The sequence below is a fragment of the Thalassophryne amazonica genome, chromosome 9 (assembly GCF_902500255.1).
Source record: "Thalassophryne amazonica chromosome 9, fThaAma1.1, whole genome shotgun sequence".
Lineage (NCBI taxonomy): Eukaryota > Metazoa > Chordata > Actinopteri > Batrachoidiformes > Batrachoididae > Thalassophryne > Thalassophryne amazonica.
The window spans coordinates 10,631,854-10,650,779 of record NC_047111.1 but is presented as its reverse complement, the minus strand read 5'-3'; the positions used below and the strand labels follow the sequence as shown (position 1 = coordinate 10,650,779).

Sequence of the window (18,926 nt, the reverse complement as noted above, 5' to 3'; positions counted from 1 at the left end):
TGGAAGTTGGAGGGAGTTGGCGTTTCCACTCCTCACTCCACTTATCTTTAAGTATACTGTTGGTACTGCACGTTCTCAGTGTTCCTGTTTTCTGGGAGTGGTGGATTTTCCCTCAGGAAGGAACTGTGATTTTGCTGACTGTTGCTGGGTGTACACACACCCACCGTAACCTGTTTGTTTTTCCTGCCAGCAGTACCAGATCTGACAGCTGGGAGCAGTGGCCACCTGGGGACTCGGGATTTGGCGGCTCCGGTGTGTGCAGGTCTCCGTTGGCGGTGGAACCTTGTGGGTCCCGGCTCTTCTCTGGATAAGGCGTCTCCTATCCTCGGACCTGCCCACATGTCACCTTCTTGTAGAACTTTTGATTGTCAGACTAAACCAGTATTTGACCTGTAGTGCACATTTTGCACTATTAAATTGTATTCATTGGCATCTCTATTGTCCGTTCATTTACGCCCCCTGTGTGGGTCCGTGTCTTACACTTTCCCAACAACTTAATTCAGGATGGTTTTATTTTCTTTCTGGACTTTTTTAAAGCCTTTGATTCAGTAGAACACCCATTTATTCTTGCTGCACTTGAACTTTTGGTTTTGGTCCTAAATTTAAAAATCTAATTTGTGGTCTATATAAAAACATAAATAGCTGTGTTCTCCTCTCTAAGGGTTCCACTCCAAGTTTTAATGTAAATGTTGGTATTCCTCAGGGGTGCCCAATTTCGCCGTACTTATTCATCTTAGTCGCAGAATTGTTATCCATTCATATTAAAAATTGTAACAATATCCAAAGACTTAATATCCATGGAACAGAAATTGTAATAAGCCAACTAGCTGATGCTACAACCTTATTCTTAAAAGATGAAAAACAAATCCCAATTGCTATCCAGGAAATTGAAAAATTCTCCAAAGCTTCAGGTCTACATTTAAATCTTAAAAAATGTGAAATTTTGCCTCTTCACAATACTTCACTAAAAGAAATATGTAATATACCGATTAAGTCAGAGATCAAATACCTAGGTGTTCAACTTAGTAAAGACAAAAACATATGCCAAACAGTTAATATAGAACGCAAAATAAAAGAATGTAAAACACAACTGACCACATAGCTCCAAAGAGACTTATCGATTTTAGGTTGAATATATTTAACAGAAATGGAAAGCTTGTCTAGGTGCATTTATCCTCTTTATTCAAATTCCATTTCTTTTAATTTAACAAAATCAATAAATCAATTGAATTTCAATTTCATATGGCGAAACAAACCACACTATATGAAGAAAAATCATATGGTCAAAGATGCTGATGATTAAAAATTATAACTCCCTATGGTACTGTATCCCTAATTGAATTTTAAAAAAATTAGGGGGTCTAAACCTTCTGCTTGTTTGTAACTTTGACATTAATAAGCTTCCTATAACCTTGTCAGAGTTCCACAGACAAATTTTGCTCTACTGGAAAATGCTATATGTCCATAACTTTTCTTCACATCTGATAGTAATTTGGAATAACAGATACTGCATCGCAACAAATCCTTATTTTACAAAGACTGGTTTGAAAAAAAATATTTGGTCAATTTATCATCTCATGGATGATGAAGGAAACCTCTTAGATTATGAACAATTCTGCCTAAAATACAGCTTTAACCCATCTTTATTAGACTTCATGCGATTACGTAATGCCCTCACCAATGAATTCATTTTTATATGTAAAGGTTCTCTAGCCTCAAATCAAATCATACAAACACACCTGCCTTCTCCTATGATATGTGGTGTGTCAATTTTAGATGAAAAATGTAACAATCGTTTTATTTGAAAATATCTTAATAATGAATTATTCCATGGACTGCAATGTAGAAATGATATTCTATCAAAATTTGATAAAAAGACTATTTCCAAACTTAGAACGATGTATTTGTCCTTTCCTATAGCTCCAAAAATTAAAGAAACACACTTTGAAAAATATTTACCCATCTAAAGAATTACTAAGGTTACGTTTTAACATTCAAGAAAATAACTGTTAATTTTGCTTTACAAATGTTGAAACTACGGACCATTTGTTTTTCTACTGTGTTGTGGTGCAATCCTTTTGGACAGAATTACTTAATTGGGTCAAAACATTATTTCCATCAACAATTAATTTTATAAGAGATATTACTTTTGGTTTTCTGAGGAAGAATAAGAAAGAAGAACTCTGTATTAATGTCATTTTATGTCTTGCCAAATTTTGTATCCACAAAAGCAAATGTCAAAAATGTCCCACTACATTTTCCTACTTCAAGAATGACTTGGACCTCTACATGAAATCTTTGGAACATATGAAGCAACTGAAAGCCATGAAACTCTCTTACTTTTTTTTGCAGTTGTCGAGCAATGATCTTTGAACCAAAAACTTCATGACCTTATCTGTGAGCTATTTCTAAAATCTACAACTCTTGCCCGTGAACTTTGAACTTTCTCTAAAGACCATGAACTTTCAAAACTATGAACTTTTCCCTGTGTACTTGGAACTTTTTTCTAAAGACTATGAACTATCCCCCTTGCACTATTATTTGCTGAATTTACCGGAAAATTATTTGCACTTCTTGTTTCCTGTGATAATTACGTACCAAGTTGTGCCTTGTTTGTTTTATTGCATTTGGCACATTTTTCAATATATATATATATATATATATATATATATATATATATATATATATATATATATATATATATATATATATATATATATAAAATACCGTGATTCCGATGAGGATCCAGTTATATATACAGATCAGTGGGTGTGGCCATGTGTCATGTGACCTCCGTAATTCCGTGCTGTCATGGCCGCAGAAGAGCTGCCGTCTGATTTCGACGTCGTTGTTCTTGGCACAGGTGTGCGCGCGCGTGGACACAGACACACTCACACACATAGCCTGGTCGGTTCCGTGCTCTGTTGGGTCCGTTCCGGAGGTTTCCGGTCTGGTCCGCAGGTCCTCAGGTCCTCGCTGCTGTAGCCGCCTGCTAGCGGCCCGTTAGCCGGCAGCTGTTAGCAACCTTATTGATTATTGATTGTGTTCAGGCTTGGCTGAGTCGGTGGTGGCAGCAGCGTGCGCGCGCGTGGGACAGAGAGTTCTGCACGTGGACAGGTGAGTCCGGTTGAGTCACTGCAATCATTGTTATTATCGTCATCTCCTGAGTCACTGCAATTATTATCATAATATGCTGTTACTGGAATCATCATTATTATTGTAATCTACTGACTCACTACAGTCATTATTATCGTCATGTACTGAGTCACTATAATCATCGTTATTATCGTCATCTACTGAGTCACTACAATCATTATTATCGTCATCTACTGAGTCACTACAATCATTATTATCGTCATCTACTGAGTCACTACAGTCATAGTTATAGTAATCTGCTGAGTCACTGGAATCATTATTGTCATCTGCTGAGTCACTGGAATCATTATTGTCATCTGCTGAGTCACTGGAATCATTATTGTCATCTACTGAGTCACTGGAATCATTATCGTCATCTACTGACTTACTACAGTCGTCATCTACTGAGTCACTACAGTCATCGTTATAATCTGCTGAGTCACTGCAATCATCATTGTAATCTGAGTCACTACATACATCATTTTTTATCTACTGAGTCACTACAATCATTATCATAATAATCTGCTGAGTCACTGGAATCATCATTATCGTCATCTACTGAGTCACTATAATCATCGTTATTATTGTCGTCATCTCCTGAGTCACTGCAATCATTTTTATTATCGTCATCTGCTGAGTCACTGCAGTCATCTTTATCGTTATCTGCCGAGTCACTACAATCAATAATCTGCTAAGTCACTGTAGTCATCATCGTAATACCTGCTGAGTCACTGTTGTCGTCGTCATCATCATCATAACCTGCTGAGTCAGTTCAATCATCATTATTATTATTGTAAGCTACTGAGTCACTACAATCATAATAACCTGCTGAGTCACTGCAGTCGTCATCATCATCATAATAACCTACTGAGTCGCTATCATCATCATAATAACCTCCTGAGTTGCTGCAGTCGTCATCATCATAATAACCTGCTGAGTCGCTGCAGTCGTCGTCATCATAATAACCTGCTGAGTCGCTGTTGTCATCATTATTTTCGTCATCTGCTGAGTCACTACAATCTTAATAACCTGCTGAGTCACTGTAGTCATCATCATCATAATAATCTGTCACTGATCATAATAGTAATAATCTGCTGAGTCACTGTGCTCATCATCATAACACATGGGTTAATGTTCTCCATCACCACGACAGATTTCCGTCATTTGGAAAATTTATGATATTCTCACTGTCAAAGCAACATCCCATTCTGTGCTAATCAAAGCAGCAGCAATGTCAGCGTGGATGGCGCCGCACCGCGGAGGAAGGGACTGTGTGAATTTTCACTCCTCCCCACTCTGTTTCCTGCTTGCCATGAGCCACGGTCCTTCTCCTCCCTGTCTTCATGGGAACATTGGCAGACCTTCCCCAAGTAGAGCAGGGTGTGGCTTTACTTTGAACCTTGAATCAATGTAGCAATGCTTCGATCTGCTGCTTTGGTTCTTTGTTTTATTTTGCTTTATCGTTATCTAAAACCTTAAAGAGCATATGTCTGTGAGTAATACTTACCTTTTTTATGTTAAACAGACCTGTTATGGTTTTCTGAAACAGTTGATGTATTTTATAATTTAAAAACGGGACCGATGCTAACGCGTTAGCATGTCTATGGCGTTTTCAATGTTAAAGTTAGCATTAAGCTATTCACATCTCAGCACGTTTGTGTGTATTTGTTTTCTGTATAATGATTAAGCAGTGGTTATTTTGCTGGATATGGCAAACACGCATCCTAGTGCTATTTGACCAGATCTCCTCGCTGATTGGCTAGTTCATATGACATCATCGAAGAGTTTATTTCAAAGATAAAGATAAACTTTATATAAGCAATAATAATAATAATACTTGTAACAATACAAGACATAAGAAATGAGGTAGAAAAAGAATATGTGTGTGTGTGTATATATATATATATATATATATATATATATATATATATATATATATATATATATACACATGGCGGTGCAATTGGCAAAGTTGAACTGGGCGTACACAGCACCGGCAAAATGGCGGGTTGCGCTGTTTTGCCGGCCGTCTAAATTTATTCACGACGGACAGAATGGCCGCGGTCAGGTGGGAACTTAAAAACGATCAGAGTTTAAGATCTCCTTATTTCACATTCATGATAGTAGCTTGATATTGGTTATTTTCATTATTGAAAATTGGCATATTTTACCATTCACTATTTTCAGGGGTGGACTGATCGAAGGTTTTGCAGACATGTCACTGACAGAGAAAAAACAGGATAAACACACGTGCCGACGTGGACTTCTGTATTTCTGTTTACCATGACATTTTGAATGTTTTATCATGTTAGCTACACAAAATGAGGCCACTTAAGGCCAAATAAAAAACTAAGTTTATCATCCCCACCCGACACAGAAAATTACCAAGACTGCAAAAACTATTTCCACCATGCCCGAAATTATTTCCACCGTGTGGCGAAAGCGCCTGTGGAAATAATTTCGGGCACAGCTATGTCACGTTGTTGAGTTGCTTTTAGCGTCCGAGAATCCCTCCGCCAGCAAGTGATTTTCTGTTCTGATTGAAACTACTTTATGGCACCCAAAACGGCATTAAAAGATGAAAAATTAGCACCAACACTTAATGGCGAAGGCACCGCCATGTTGAAATAAACTCTGCGATGATGTCATTTTTACTAGCCAATTAGCGAGGAGATCCGGTCAAATAGTGCTAGGTGAGTGTTTGCTGTATCCTGCAAAATATCCACTTCGTAATAATTAATGGTTCAGCAATTGGTGTCATAAGAGTCAAATGAATTACAAATTGTAGTATTTTATTTATTTTTATTTATATATTATTAATAATAATAGCAACAACAGCAATAATAGTAATGATAACTAATAATGCTACAATACAGTTTTAGAGAAACAGACAAAAAGAACCTGATAAAACAAATCAGAAAAGATAAAACCAACTAACAATGAACATAAATATAGAAAGAAAGAAATGTTTCCTGTGAACACCGAGTGACTCTACTTCATCCCTGTTGTATTTAAGTTTAATGACAATTTGTTTCGGTCAAAACACATCTAAGTTGTGTTTTTACACAAGAAAAAATAAAATGCAGTAAACTGCACATTTGTGTCTTTTTTCATGAAAATAACATTAAAGATCACATATTACACTTTAGTCAGGCCTTTAAAATACTTTTGTGGACTCTTGCTGTAATATGTTGTCAGTGGTTGAGATAAAAATGCTCATAATTGGGTGAAACCTGATGGAAATCTCTTTGTGGTGTGTCCGTGATGTAGGTATGTGTAAAACAAAACACTACTCCAGGTATGTTTTTGACGAGATTATAACATCATAACTTTGTTACAAGCTCAAACGTTGATGTTACGTGACAAAGGCCTTTTAATAATAACTAGCTTCAAGAAATAATGGAAAAACTCACATGCAAGTAAAAAACAAACAACCAAAAAAATAATCGATTACTAAAATAATCGTTAGTTGCAGCCCCAGTTTGTTTTACGAGTGAGAGCATTTTACAGATTAAATGTGAATAAGCCAGTTTTGAGTTTCCCAGTACGCATGCATTTTCATAACTGGTGACAGTGTTACTTTGTGCACAGCAGAACAACGTTGTCAGTTGCTTTAGGCCCTGATTTTGTATTTTATTGACTGTACAGTCAGCGACACAGCACCCATTTGCTGCATTTACTGCATTAGAACCGATCAAAATACTACAGAAGACAAAGAATTTTTACTTGACAGTTTGAAGTGAGTTTTCTTTGTTTCAGAGGGCTTCATACCCATTAAAATACACTAGAATATACAAAATTTAACTTGCTCTTTTAAAAATGTTCTGGGGGGGGGGCACCCCAGATCCCCCAGAATCAAGGCTACACTCCACCCCCCACCACCCTTTTATGTACCTTTATGTTCAAGTTTTGCATTCTTTTTATGCTTTGTCTGTCTCTCTTTAGAAGCTATTTAGAATAGATTTGTATACTGTATAATGTGTTTATTGTATTTATTGAGGAAAAAAGAGTGTGTGCCCCCACTATGCCACATTTTAGGGAATTGCTGGCATTGATTTTTGCCAGGAAAAATTTCAGTCAGATGAAAATTTATTGCTTTAACCCATGTCATAATAATAATAATCTGCTGAGTCACTGCTCTCATCATCATCATCATCATAATAATAATCTGCTGAGTCACTGCTCTCATCATCATCATCATCATCATCATCATAATAATAATAATCTGCTGAGTCACTGCACTCATCTCATAATAATAGTAATCTGCTGAGTCACTGTTATCATCACATACTCCTGTTGCAGATGTCTAGATTTTATTAAGTTAACGCTTTGGCCTGTAGCCTTCGTCAGATCATTTTTCTTTTCTTTCAATAATGAAAAGAAAAGCCCAGGTGTTTTGAGGCCTATCCTTCATGAGTGGGTGAATCCCAGCCAATCACACCCAGTGTGATTAAAAACTACAAAAATATATTTACAATATAATACAATTTACATACACAATACAGTGTACAGAGTAATTTTACAGACATCTTAAATCAAAATAAATGTTTAGTCCGTGAGGGGAGACTCAAGTAAGACTTTTTCTGGTGTGCGTTTTTGCTTTTTCTTCGTTCACTGTTATCGTCATCATCATCATCATAATCTGCTGAGTCACTGCGCTCATAATAATAATAATCTGCTGAGTCACTGCGCTCATCATAATAATAATCTGCTGAGTCACTGCGCTCATCATAATAATAATCTGCTGAGTCACTGCGCTCATCATAATAATAATCTGCTGAGTCACTGCGATCATGATAATAATCTGATTCACTGCGATCATCATCATAATAATAATAATTGGAGTCACTGCGATCATCATAATAATGATAATCTGCTGAGACACTGCGATCATCATCTTCATAATAATCTGCTGAGACACTGCGCTCATCATCTACATAATAATAATCTGCTGAGTCACTGCGCTCATCATAATAATCTGCTGAATCACTGTGCTCATCAATTTAAATTTTTTTCAATTTATTTTCATTTATATAGATATATTAATCCCCAGAGCAAGAACACAGGCGACAGTGGTTAAAAAAAAAACTCCCTCTGATTATTTGAGGAAGAAACCTCAAGCAGGCCAGACTCAAAGAGGTGACCCTCTGCTTGGGCCATGCTACAGACACAATTGACAAAACAATTCCCAAAATTAATATACAGGAAATGTTGCCGGTGCACAGGACAGGAGGATCCCCATCACAAATACCACACCCATCTCTGGATGGAGCTGCACCTCAAACAGAGAGAAAAATTAGAGTTGGGCATCAGAAAGACAAGAAGTACAGTATAATTTGTCAGCATTAAACAACAAGAAAAACAGAAGAAATACTAAGGTGATCACTGGCCACTTGCCCTAAGCTTCACTAAAAGACCCAGAATTTAGATAAAGTTAAGGCTGCAGCATGCTCAGTGTACTAAAATGAATTTTAAAGGGTAAAAAGTATAGTAACATACTCACCATCAGTCTGAGAAAGACAGAAGTGCTATATCAACCGGTCCCCCATACAGCATATACCCCACCCCAAATCGACATCGAGGGTACCAGCCTGAATGCAGTAGAGCACTTCACGTATCTCGGTAGTGTTATCTCAAACAACGCATCTGTTGCCAAGGACCTAGACAGTCGCCTTGCCAAGGCCAGCAGTTCTTTTGGTCGACTCTCAAAGAGAGTCTGGCAGAATCATGCACTGCGCCTTTCCACAAAAGTGCAGGTCTACAGAGCCATTGTGGTCCCTACCCTCCTGTATGGAGCTGAAACCTGGGTTCTGTATCGCCAGCAGATCAGATTACTGGAACGCTTTCATCAGCGTTGTCTCCGAAACATCTTCGGGATCAAGTGGCAGGACTACGTCTCAAATGAGGACATCCTTACCAGAGCCAAATTGCCCAGCATGGAGTCTATTATACTCAAACAACAGCTTCATTGGGCAGGTCACGTAGCCAGGATGGATGATACACGCATGCCGAAATTAATTCTCTTTGGCGAGCTCAAGGAAGGGAGACGAAACCAAGGGGCCCCCAGAAAGCGCTATAAGGACCAGCTGAAGAAACAGCTCTCCCTTGCAGGCATTCAGCATCAGTCATGGCAGCATCTAGCTACAGATAGACTCAGCTGGCATTCCAGCATCAAATCCGCCAGCCTGAAGTTTGAGGCAGAAAGAAGTGAGGCCTCACTCCAGAAGTGTCAAAGACGGACAGAGCGGGCAGCAGCACAAGCCCAGCCTACTCAAGTGTTCATTTGCCCCAACAGGTCTTGTAACAGGTCTTGTGCATCCCGCATTGGACTTTTCAGCCACCAGAGGGCTTGTAAAAAAAAAAAAAAAAAAAAGGCCTTCCCACTATCCTCACAAGCGAGGAAACTGCCAACAACATACTGTACCAGTATGCTAGTCATACGAAAGGGAAAATAAGTGTGTCTTAAGTCTGGACTTGAAAGTCTCCACAGAATCTGACTGTTTTATTGATGCAGGGAGATCATTCCACAGAACAGGGGCATGATAAGAGAAAGCTCTATGACCCACAGACTTCTTATTCACGCTAGGGACACAAAATAGTCCTGCATCCTGAGAACACAGAGCCCGGGCCAGTACGTAGGGTTTAATTAGGTCAGCTAAGTAGGGAAGTGCCAGTTCTTGAACAGTTTTATAGGTTAGTACCAGATCCTTAAAATCTGATCTCACTGGGACAGGAAGCCAGTGAAGAGACGCCATAATGGGTGTAATGTGGTCAAACTTTCTGCTTCATGTCAAAAGTCTGGCAGCAGCATTTGAACCAGTTGGAGAGCCCTAATGCTGGACTGTGGTAAACCAGAAAATAGAACATTGCAGTAGCCCACTCTAGAAGAGATGAACACATGAATCAGGCTCTCAGCATCAGCCATAGACACGATGGGATGAATCTTCACTATATTTCGCAGGTGGAAGAAAGCAGTCCTCGTAATCTCTAATGTGGAGGTCAAAGTACAACGTAGGATGAAAAATTACCCTAAGGTTCCTCACTTTATCAGTGTGATGTATGACACACGAGCCTAAGCTAAGCGTTAACTGGTCAAATTGATGCCGATGTCTCACTGGACCAAGAACCATCATTTCAGTCTTATCAGAGTTTAAAAGTAGGAAATTATTGGACATCCAGCTTCTCACTGATGGAAGGCAATCTTCTAAGGATTTTATGTGGATGAGATTACCAGCAGTTATCGGCATGCATAACTCTGTCATCAGCATAACAGTGAAAGGTAACCCCAAAATGCCGCAATATGTGCCCAAGAGGTGCTATATAAAGGGAGAAAAGCAGGGGACCTAAGTCAGACCCCTGTGGAACCCCAAATTTCATGTCACTAAGGTTAGAGGTAGTGTTATTGTACAAAACACAGTGAGAACGACTGGTCAGGTATGACGTAAAGGGCACTGACTAGTAATTAGTACTAGTACTGACTAGTACCTGACTAGTAATCCCAAAATGATTTTCCATCCTATCGTGTTATTGTACAAAACACAGTGAGAACGACTGGTCAGGTATGACGTAAAGGGCACTGACTAGTAATTAGTACTAGTACTGACTAGTACCTGACTAGTAATCCCAAAATGATTTTCCATCCTATCAAGTAGAATATGATGATCCACAGTATCAAATACAGCACTGAGATCTAACAGCACCAGAACCGTAGTGGTGTCCAAATCCATTGCAAGCAGAAGATCATTCACCGCTTTATGAGAGCCGTCTCTGTGGAATGATATTTTCTAAAAGCAGACTGCAGTGGCTCAAAGAGATTATTCTCAGTAAGATAGTCCACGAGCTGCCTTGAAACCACTTTTTCCAGAATTTTAGAGCAAAATGATAGATCCCAATGCATCCACAATTTCCATAAATGATTTGCAGAGGGGATCAGAATGCTTATTTATATGAATGTTAAAGTCAACAATGATCAGAATGTTATCTGCACTAGTTGACAAGTTAGAGATGAACGCACCACATTCATCTAAGAATTCGGAATATGGGCCAGGAGGCCTGTATACAGTGACAAAATAATACGGCTGATTTTTATTCTTCTGACCTCGTCAGTACATAGCATTGTGGGCAAAGCGGAGAATCAGATGTTGAAACGAGTTATATTTATGACCCCCAACACCTAATAAATGAAACCTAGATTTATAAATAAGAGCAACATCCCTGCTTTGCATCATGAGGTACATGATGTGCCAGCGTCAGCAGGAGCAGCAACACAGAGTTAGCCAGAACAGCCAGAGTTTTATTAAAAAGAAGCCCTGAAAGTTCAGCTACAATTTGCCAGAAGGTATATCTGAGATGCAAGCCTACATTTGATGTTTTGGTGAAATAAAATCTTCCTTTATACCACTTCATCATGAAGCTGTATAACTGGAGATACAAAATGCAAAATATGCACTGTGCACAATTTCTCATATCACAGCCACAGAAGCCTGTAACTTCTTCTGGGTTGTCTGGGTGTCTTGGTGGTTTTCCTCACTCTTCTTCTTGCACCCTCCCTCAGTTATTGAGAACTGTCTCCTTGACACAGATTTGCTACAGAGTGTCATATTGTTTGTATTTCTTCATAACTGATGTAAATAAAGTTCAAGATATATTCAGTGATTTGGAAATGTTCATGTATCCATCCCCTGACTTGTCTGAAGAAAACTGGCAAAAGTGATTACCGTATTTTCCGGACTATAAGTCGCACCGGAGTATAAGTCGCACCAGCCACTTTATCCATTATAAAGAAAAATAAACCATAGATAAGTCGCACTGGAGTATAAGTCGCATGGACATACAAGTATGTTAACTTAACATGAAAGTTCAGATGATAATATTATGATATTATGATGATAATATCTGCACGTTGTTCGAGCACCCATGTGCGGACTCGTTCCTCTAGCTGTGGCCATCTAGCTTTTAGCCCGTGATTAGTTTTTTGTTTTTTCATGGTGGTCAGAGTAACCTCCGCTTTCCTCCAGTCCCTCACAAGTTTCTCACTCACTCCAAACTCTCTCTCTGCTGCTCGATTACCATTTTCGGATGCATATTTCACAAGTCGCAACTTGTAATCTGCAGAGTATGCTTTTCTTTTTGGTGGCATTTTTTTCTGGCCTTCTCCGTTGTCTTGTTAAGTTATCAGTAATGTCAAAATTTAAATTTTTCTATGGTAGTCAGAAGTCGCAGGAATAGTCACACAAGCCTTGAGTGCCCTCTCGTGAGCTGCATTTTACCTACGGATATGTTTGTATTTTGCGGACCACATTGCGAGCCGAACCATGCAGCGCCTACCTGCACAGCTCATGACCGACCTGTAGTGTCGAAGCCAGCTCCTTCCAAGTGCAGATGCTAATCCTCTGTCGTCGCTCACCCATTGCTCCCACGCAGCTCTCAGCATCAACTCTGCTCACACTGATATCCAAGGGTTGAAGCTGTTTTGTTAGCCCTCCCAGAATAAACACCGTGTTCGTCTGCTTCACACACTGTTTCACAATCATTGTCTGGGTGAAGTGAGGAATACGCATCCAATGTTCTGTTCTCTGATTGGTTATCGTGACCAGCGTAACCTATAGGACGGCTGCCATACTACAGTGCCCATGATGCATTGCATTTCCATTTCCGGTGGCCATTTTAAAACATAGAGCAACTCTGTCACGTAAAATTGTTTTATTACGGTAAATTAATTGAGAATCTACCGGTATATTTTTCATTTATAAGTCGCACTGAAGTATAGGTCGCACCCCCTGCCAAAACATGTAAAAAAGTGTGACTTATAGTCCGGAAAATACGGTATTTACAGGTATTATACCAAAGGGGCTGATTACTTATGCAACCCATCATCTTGGCTTTTATATTTTTCATTCATTTATATCAAGTTGTATAGATTTACTTTCAGTTTGAGTTTAAGGAAGATAATTTTAGAAAATTTTAAATTGAGAATCCTGATTTACTTTTTGTATTTGAAATGCCATAAATTAAAATGCGTGAAGTATCAAGGGGCCGAATACTTTTGCAAGCCACTGTAATCTGCTGAGCACTGCGCTCATCATCATAATAATCCATTGAGTCACTGCGATCATCATCATAATAATAATAATCTGCTGATCCACTGCGCTCATCATAATAATAATCTGCTGAGTCACTGCCATCATCATAATAATTGTGCTGAGTCACTGCCATCATCATTGTAATAATGGTATTCTGCTGAGTCACTGTGCTGATCATTGATCATCTGAGGACAAATTTCAGTTTGACACGAAATGCATTCAGAGTCTGAAATATTTTGACCTAAGAAGGTCCAGATTCTGCTGAACAGGTCCACAATCATCCTGAATGACTTGGAATGACCTCAGGGTTCAGTTTGAAGCATGTGGATTTTCTTGTAAAGAGTCTGAGAAGGAAGTGACTTATTAAACATTGTGCTTGTAGGAGGAGTTACTATGCGGCAAACTGGGCTAGCTTCAATTTCAGCGGGTTGCTTACCTGGATCCAGCAGCACCAGGTGAGTTTGGAACAGCTCCAAACATGCCGGACAGGACGACCCGGTCTGCTGATTGTCCCTGTGTGTCTGTAGGAGGCCTGTGAGGCAGACCTGGTCCAGGATTGGTCCAGCCTGTTGGAGGACGGCGAGGAGATCATCTCTCTGTCGAACTCCAGCTCTGCGTCCATCAGTAACGTTCAAGTCTTCTGCTACACCAGGTAGACCTCCAAGCCCGCTCTGCTGACCTTGGTGTCACTTTGGTTTCTTTATTTTCTGGGGAAACGTTTGATCTCAGGTGCAAAATGTGCAGCACAGTGGGTTCTGAGAACCAGCACTGGGAACACTGGTTCTCCGGGTGAGGGTTATTTTGTTAATTCTTTGCCTTTGCTGCGGAGGTTAAATTGTCACCGTGTCTGTTTGTTTACTGAACTGATTTTCCTCGTCACCTGGTGGAGCGGTTTGGAGCTGATTCAGTTGATACAGGAAATGGTATTTATTTTTGTTGGCTTAAAGGAAGTGAGGTGTGAAAATGTCATCGCCTTGCAGCAGTGCTTAATTTGTAAAGTGGGAGGTCCCGGAGCGCAGAGGATGGGTGGCTCCGGTGCAGAAAAAAAAAGAAGGGCGGGGGCTTGCGAGCAACGCTGTGCGCCACACCGAAAATAAACTGGGCATTAATAACACTAGTCACACCAAATCCGGATAGAGTACAAATTCCTGTGTACAATGGTCCCTTGTTTATCGCGGGAGTTACGTTCTCCGCGTTCACACCGGGTGCGACGCGAGCGACTACAGCCACAGGTTGCAATGTAATCCCTGACGCATTTTGGCGCCAAACCACGCAGCGTGACGCGAGTGAAGCGATTTTGAGCGTTTTGCGCGTTTGTAGCGCGATATTGCGTCACGTCGTGTTGCCCTCCTCCCCAAGTTGAAAAATCGGAACTTTTTCGTCTCTTCGCACCGCGATGACCAATCAGGGACTGAATATGTAGTGACGTGGAGATGTCTGGAGTTTGACTGAAGATGTGAATATGTCCTGTATCTGGTAGCAGCCTGTGAGCAGGACTTATGTCTCTTTTGTCCTTTATTTCATAATCATGACAGTTTTTGGAGCATGCAGCAGCCCCACAGCAGCGAGAGTGGAGTTTCTTTTTCTGTTTTTTTTTTTACGTGTGCGCGCGCGAGGGAATCATCCATGGAGATTATTTTACTTATTAACTATACAGATGTATAATAAAGCAAATGGTGACTGGTTTCTAAAGACAATTATGACAGTTTTTTTTGGGAAAGAGCGAGGAGCAGCCCCACAGCAATCCGCGGAGTTTCGTTTGTTCTTTTTTTTTTTTTTTACGTGTGCACACGAGCGAATCGTCTGTGTGGAGAATATTTTATTAACTACACAGATGTATAATAAAACAAATGGTGACTGGTTTCTAAACACAATTATGACAGAGTTTTTTTGGGAGAGGAGCGAGCTGCAGCAAGCAGCGGAGTTTCTTTTTTTTTTTTTTTTTTGTTTACATGTGCCCGCGTGAACGGGACAGTTGGTCCTCAAACTGGGTCCCGCAGAGGCGGAAGGACAGCTGAAAGCGGCCGTCATCCAGACGCAGCTCCTGCAGCAAATAATGATACTCTCTGTATTTGGAGCTTTTCACACCAACTTGCTCCGTGTGATCAAGGTCCGTCATGATGACTTGACGCCGAGCGGAATGGAAGCTCCTCCTATTTGATGACGCACCGGGGCGAATTTTCGCAGCGAAAGTCCACCCAAGCAGAGCGACACACTGGGCGAAGGAGGTGCATCCGTCGCCACGCTACCCCCCGCGAATTTGTAACGTCTGATCGCGCCCGGAGTGAACACGGCACGTATAGATGTTTTAAGGCTGTAAAACCCCTCACTACACACTTTCCTCAAACAGGCATTAACATTTTCTCACTTTTCTCTCTTGTGTAAACACTCTCTTTTTTCTTCTGTGCGAGAAGATTATAAACAGACACACGCAGAACACAATGCGCGGCTCTCCCTTCACTCACTGCCTCCGGGGGTACGAATGCGGGACCCGCAAAGAATCCAAGTCCTCTCTCGGTGGCCACGGAGCTCTGCGGCTATGGTCAACATCCGGATCAAAACAGCGAGCGTAGCCTCTGGACCTGTTGCCAGATTTGGCGCAATTCCGCACAGCAGACAGGAGGGCGGCGGTGTGATTGGCAGTGAGAGCAATTGCGGTGATTTTATATTTTGTTAGTCAAGAGAGGTGGCGGATCACGGATCCAGTATAAATAGCTGGCGGAGGTGTCTGTGTTTCAAGTTCTGGTACTGAAGTGTGTTTTTGTGGTTGGTCCTGTTTGTTCATGAATTTGTGCGATGATGTCCAGAACGTGTGAGCGGGCAGGTAAGGAGAGTCAGAAGTCAGATCAGATGTGTGCAGAGAAGTTCCCGATACAGCATGCAGTGTTCATGTTGCCTTCCCAGCCCCAGTGACCCGTTTTGAGGACCTCTGCCATAATAGAAGAAGAGTCATAATCCGGACATGGTCTTTAGCCAGTCAGGGCCGTGATTGGATGTTTGGTTTTAAATTGGAGAAACACAAAGTGTTCCATCGACTGAAGGCAGGAGGAGGACCCTGAGCCGGGGACACAGCATCCTGGCCCACAGACATGAGGACAACATCCAGTTCTTCTCCACAGACCCCTCCCTCCCTTATGATCGGGAGATCAAAAGTACCACTAACAACATGTTAACACAAACAGTAATCAATTAGCAAAAGCCAATTATGTCATTAATGAAAGTTAACAATTTAGTACAAGTCGTTACTTGGCAGGTAGTCGGTAAAACAAAAACATCAAAATCATTAAAAAAATGTTAGCAAGGATGAAGTCATATAGAAAACATCAAGAGTGGTTCTCACTGCATCTCACACACACACACACACACACACACACACACACACACACACACACACACACACACACACACACACACACACACACACACACACACACACACACACACACACACACACACACACACACACACACACACACACACAGAGAACACCTCCAAACTAACACATAACAGTGTCTCTCATTAGAATCAAATTTATTTTCAAGTAAATTCTCACATAGAAAGGTATTTGATGTGGTGTCATTGGTGCATAAACAGCAATAAAAAATAAAAGGAAAAATACTTCAGTAAGAAGTAAAGGAGTCAAATAGACAAACGGGCAAAGCTGAGTTTACTGTCAGATACAGTACTATACACAATTTCTCCAATCACAGCCACGGAAGCCTGTAACTTTTTCTGGGTTGTCTGGGTGTCTTGGTGGCTTTCCTCACTCTTCTCTTTCAGTTTTTGAGAACTGTCTACTCCACACAGATTTACCATAGAGTGTCATGCTGTTTGTATTTCTTCATAATTGATGGAAATAAAGTTCAAGACATATTCAGTGACTTGGTAATGTTCATGTATCCATCCCCTGACCTGTCTGAAGAAAACTGACAAACTCATTATTTTCAGGTATTGTACCAAAGGGACTGATTACTTATGCAACCCATAATCTTGGCTTTTATATTTTTAATTAATTTATATCAAAATGTAGAGATTTGTTTTCAGTTTGAGTTTAAGGAAGATAAGCTTAGAAAATTTTATATTGTGAAGCCTGATTTACTTTTTGTATTTGAAATGCCATAAACAAATGAAAATGTGTGAAATACCAAGGGGCTAAATACTTTTGCAAGCCACTGTAGATGTAGTGGAATGCGGCTGTGCAGACATGCAGATTGAATTGAATTGTTTCCAGCAGAATCTCTGTGTTTTCTCTTCTCTAGACCTCTGCTTGTTACATTTATCTACATAGTTTTGGATCCTGTCAAAACTGTCACACTTGGTAAAGCAGGTACAGCAAAGACTCCACTTTCTGAGACTCCTCAGGAAAAATAACATCAACCAGAGATGTCTGGTGTCTTTTTCGTGCTCTACCATGGAGAGCATCCTCATATACTGCCTCTGGACGTGATTTACCAGCTGCACTGCACAGGAAAGAGCTCCAGAGAAGATCACTGGGTGCCCTCTACCCACACTGGGGGACCTTCATGGCTCTGACTGTCTCAGGAGAGCCAACACCATCCTAAAGGACTCGTCCCAGCCTGGACACACTCTGTTTGACAGTACAGGACCATTAAAACAAGAACAAACAGAGTGAATAACAGTTTCTACCCTCTAACTGCTCTTAGAGCTTTGAATGCCACTGGAACCAAACAGCCAGGTCACATGACACACTGGGAATGAGAGAAATATTTGTTTATATGCAAAATCCACAGTTCTGTACATACTTTTCTCTTTTTTAATATATAGTCTCTTTTTTTTGCTACTACCTAGTTGTACTTTTTATTTTATTTTTATTTTTTGTGATTTGTGGTTTTGAATTTTTTTTTCTGTGTTGGACATTTCCATTCAGCTGTCGGCTAATTTCATTAGCACTTTTAGCTGTGATGAGTGATATTTGAATAAAAATGGGCATAATAAGTGTTTTAGTAAAAGCCCACTGTGGCAGCGAGCGGCCCATAAAAACCCAAATGGAATGACAGCTTGATTTTATTCTCAGTGAGGAAGACGAGGAGGATGAAGTCCAGACTCCAGCTGCTGCCAGCACCACAGAAGAAGCAGCAGATGATGATGGAAGCTTGAAGTCTGACCTTCCTGCCGATCCCTGTGAAGTGGAACAGAAGGACGCACGTGAAGGACAGGTGAGTGAGGACAACTGGAGGCTGAGACGTGACCTTCAACTTCAACTTTTTTCTTATATAGCGCCAAATCACAACAAACAGTTGCCCCAAGGCGCTCCATATTGTAAGGCAAGGCCATACAATAATTATGAAAAACCCCAACGGTCAAAACGACCCCCTATGAGCAAGCACTTGGCCACAGTGGGAAGGAAAAACTCCCTCTTAACAGGAAGAAACCTCTAGCAGAACCAGGCTCAGGGAGGGGCAGTCTTCTGCTGAGACTGGTTGGGGCTGAGGGAAAGAACCAGGAAAAAGACATGCCGTGAAGGGGGGCAGAGATCGATCACTGATTAAATGCAGAGTGATGCATACGGAGCAAAAACAGAAAGAAACAGTGCATCATGGGAACCCCCCCACAGTCTACGTCTAAAGCAGCATAACCAAGGGATGGTCCAGGGTCACCCGATCCAGCCCTAACTATAAGCCTTAGCGAAAAGGAAAGTTTTAAGCCTAATCTTAAAAGTAGAGAGGGTATCTGTCTCCCTGATCTGAA

The 18,926-nt window shown here is 40.6% G+C and overlaps 1 protein-coding gene across 1 annotated transcript in view; it reads left to right on the top strand.

Annotated features, from left to right (window-relative positions):
* Positions 1–2,758: 2,758 nt before the first annotated feature.
* chm (CHM Rab escort protein) overlaps positions 2,759–18,926 on the top strand; it is a 49,570-nt gene continuing 33,402 nt past the window's right edge. Inside the window, exons 1-5 of the mRNA XM_034178227.1 lie at positions 2,759–2,863; positions 3,051–3,117; positions 13,600–13,672; positions 13,745–13,869; positions 18,253–18,394. Coding sequence (XP_034034118.1) covers positions 2,812–2,863; positions 3,051–3,117; positions 13,600–13,672; positions 13,745–13,869; positions 18,253–18,394 — 459 coding nt within the window. The 5' untranslated portion in view covers positions 2,759–2,811. The remainder of the gene's footprint in view (positions 2,864–3,050; positions 3,118–13,599; positions 13,673–13,744; positions 13,870–18,252; positions 18,395–18,926) is intronic.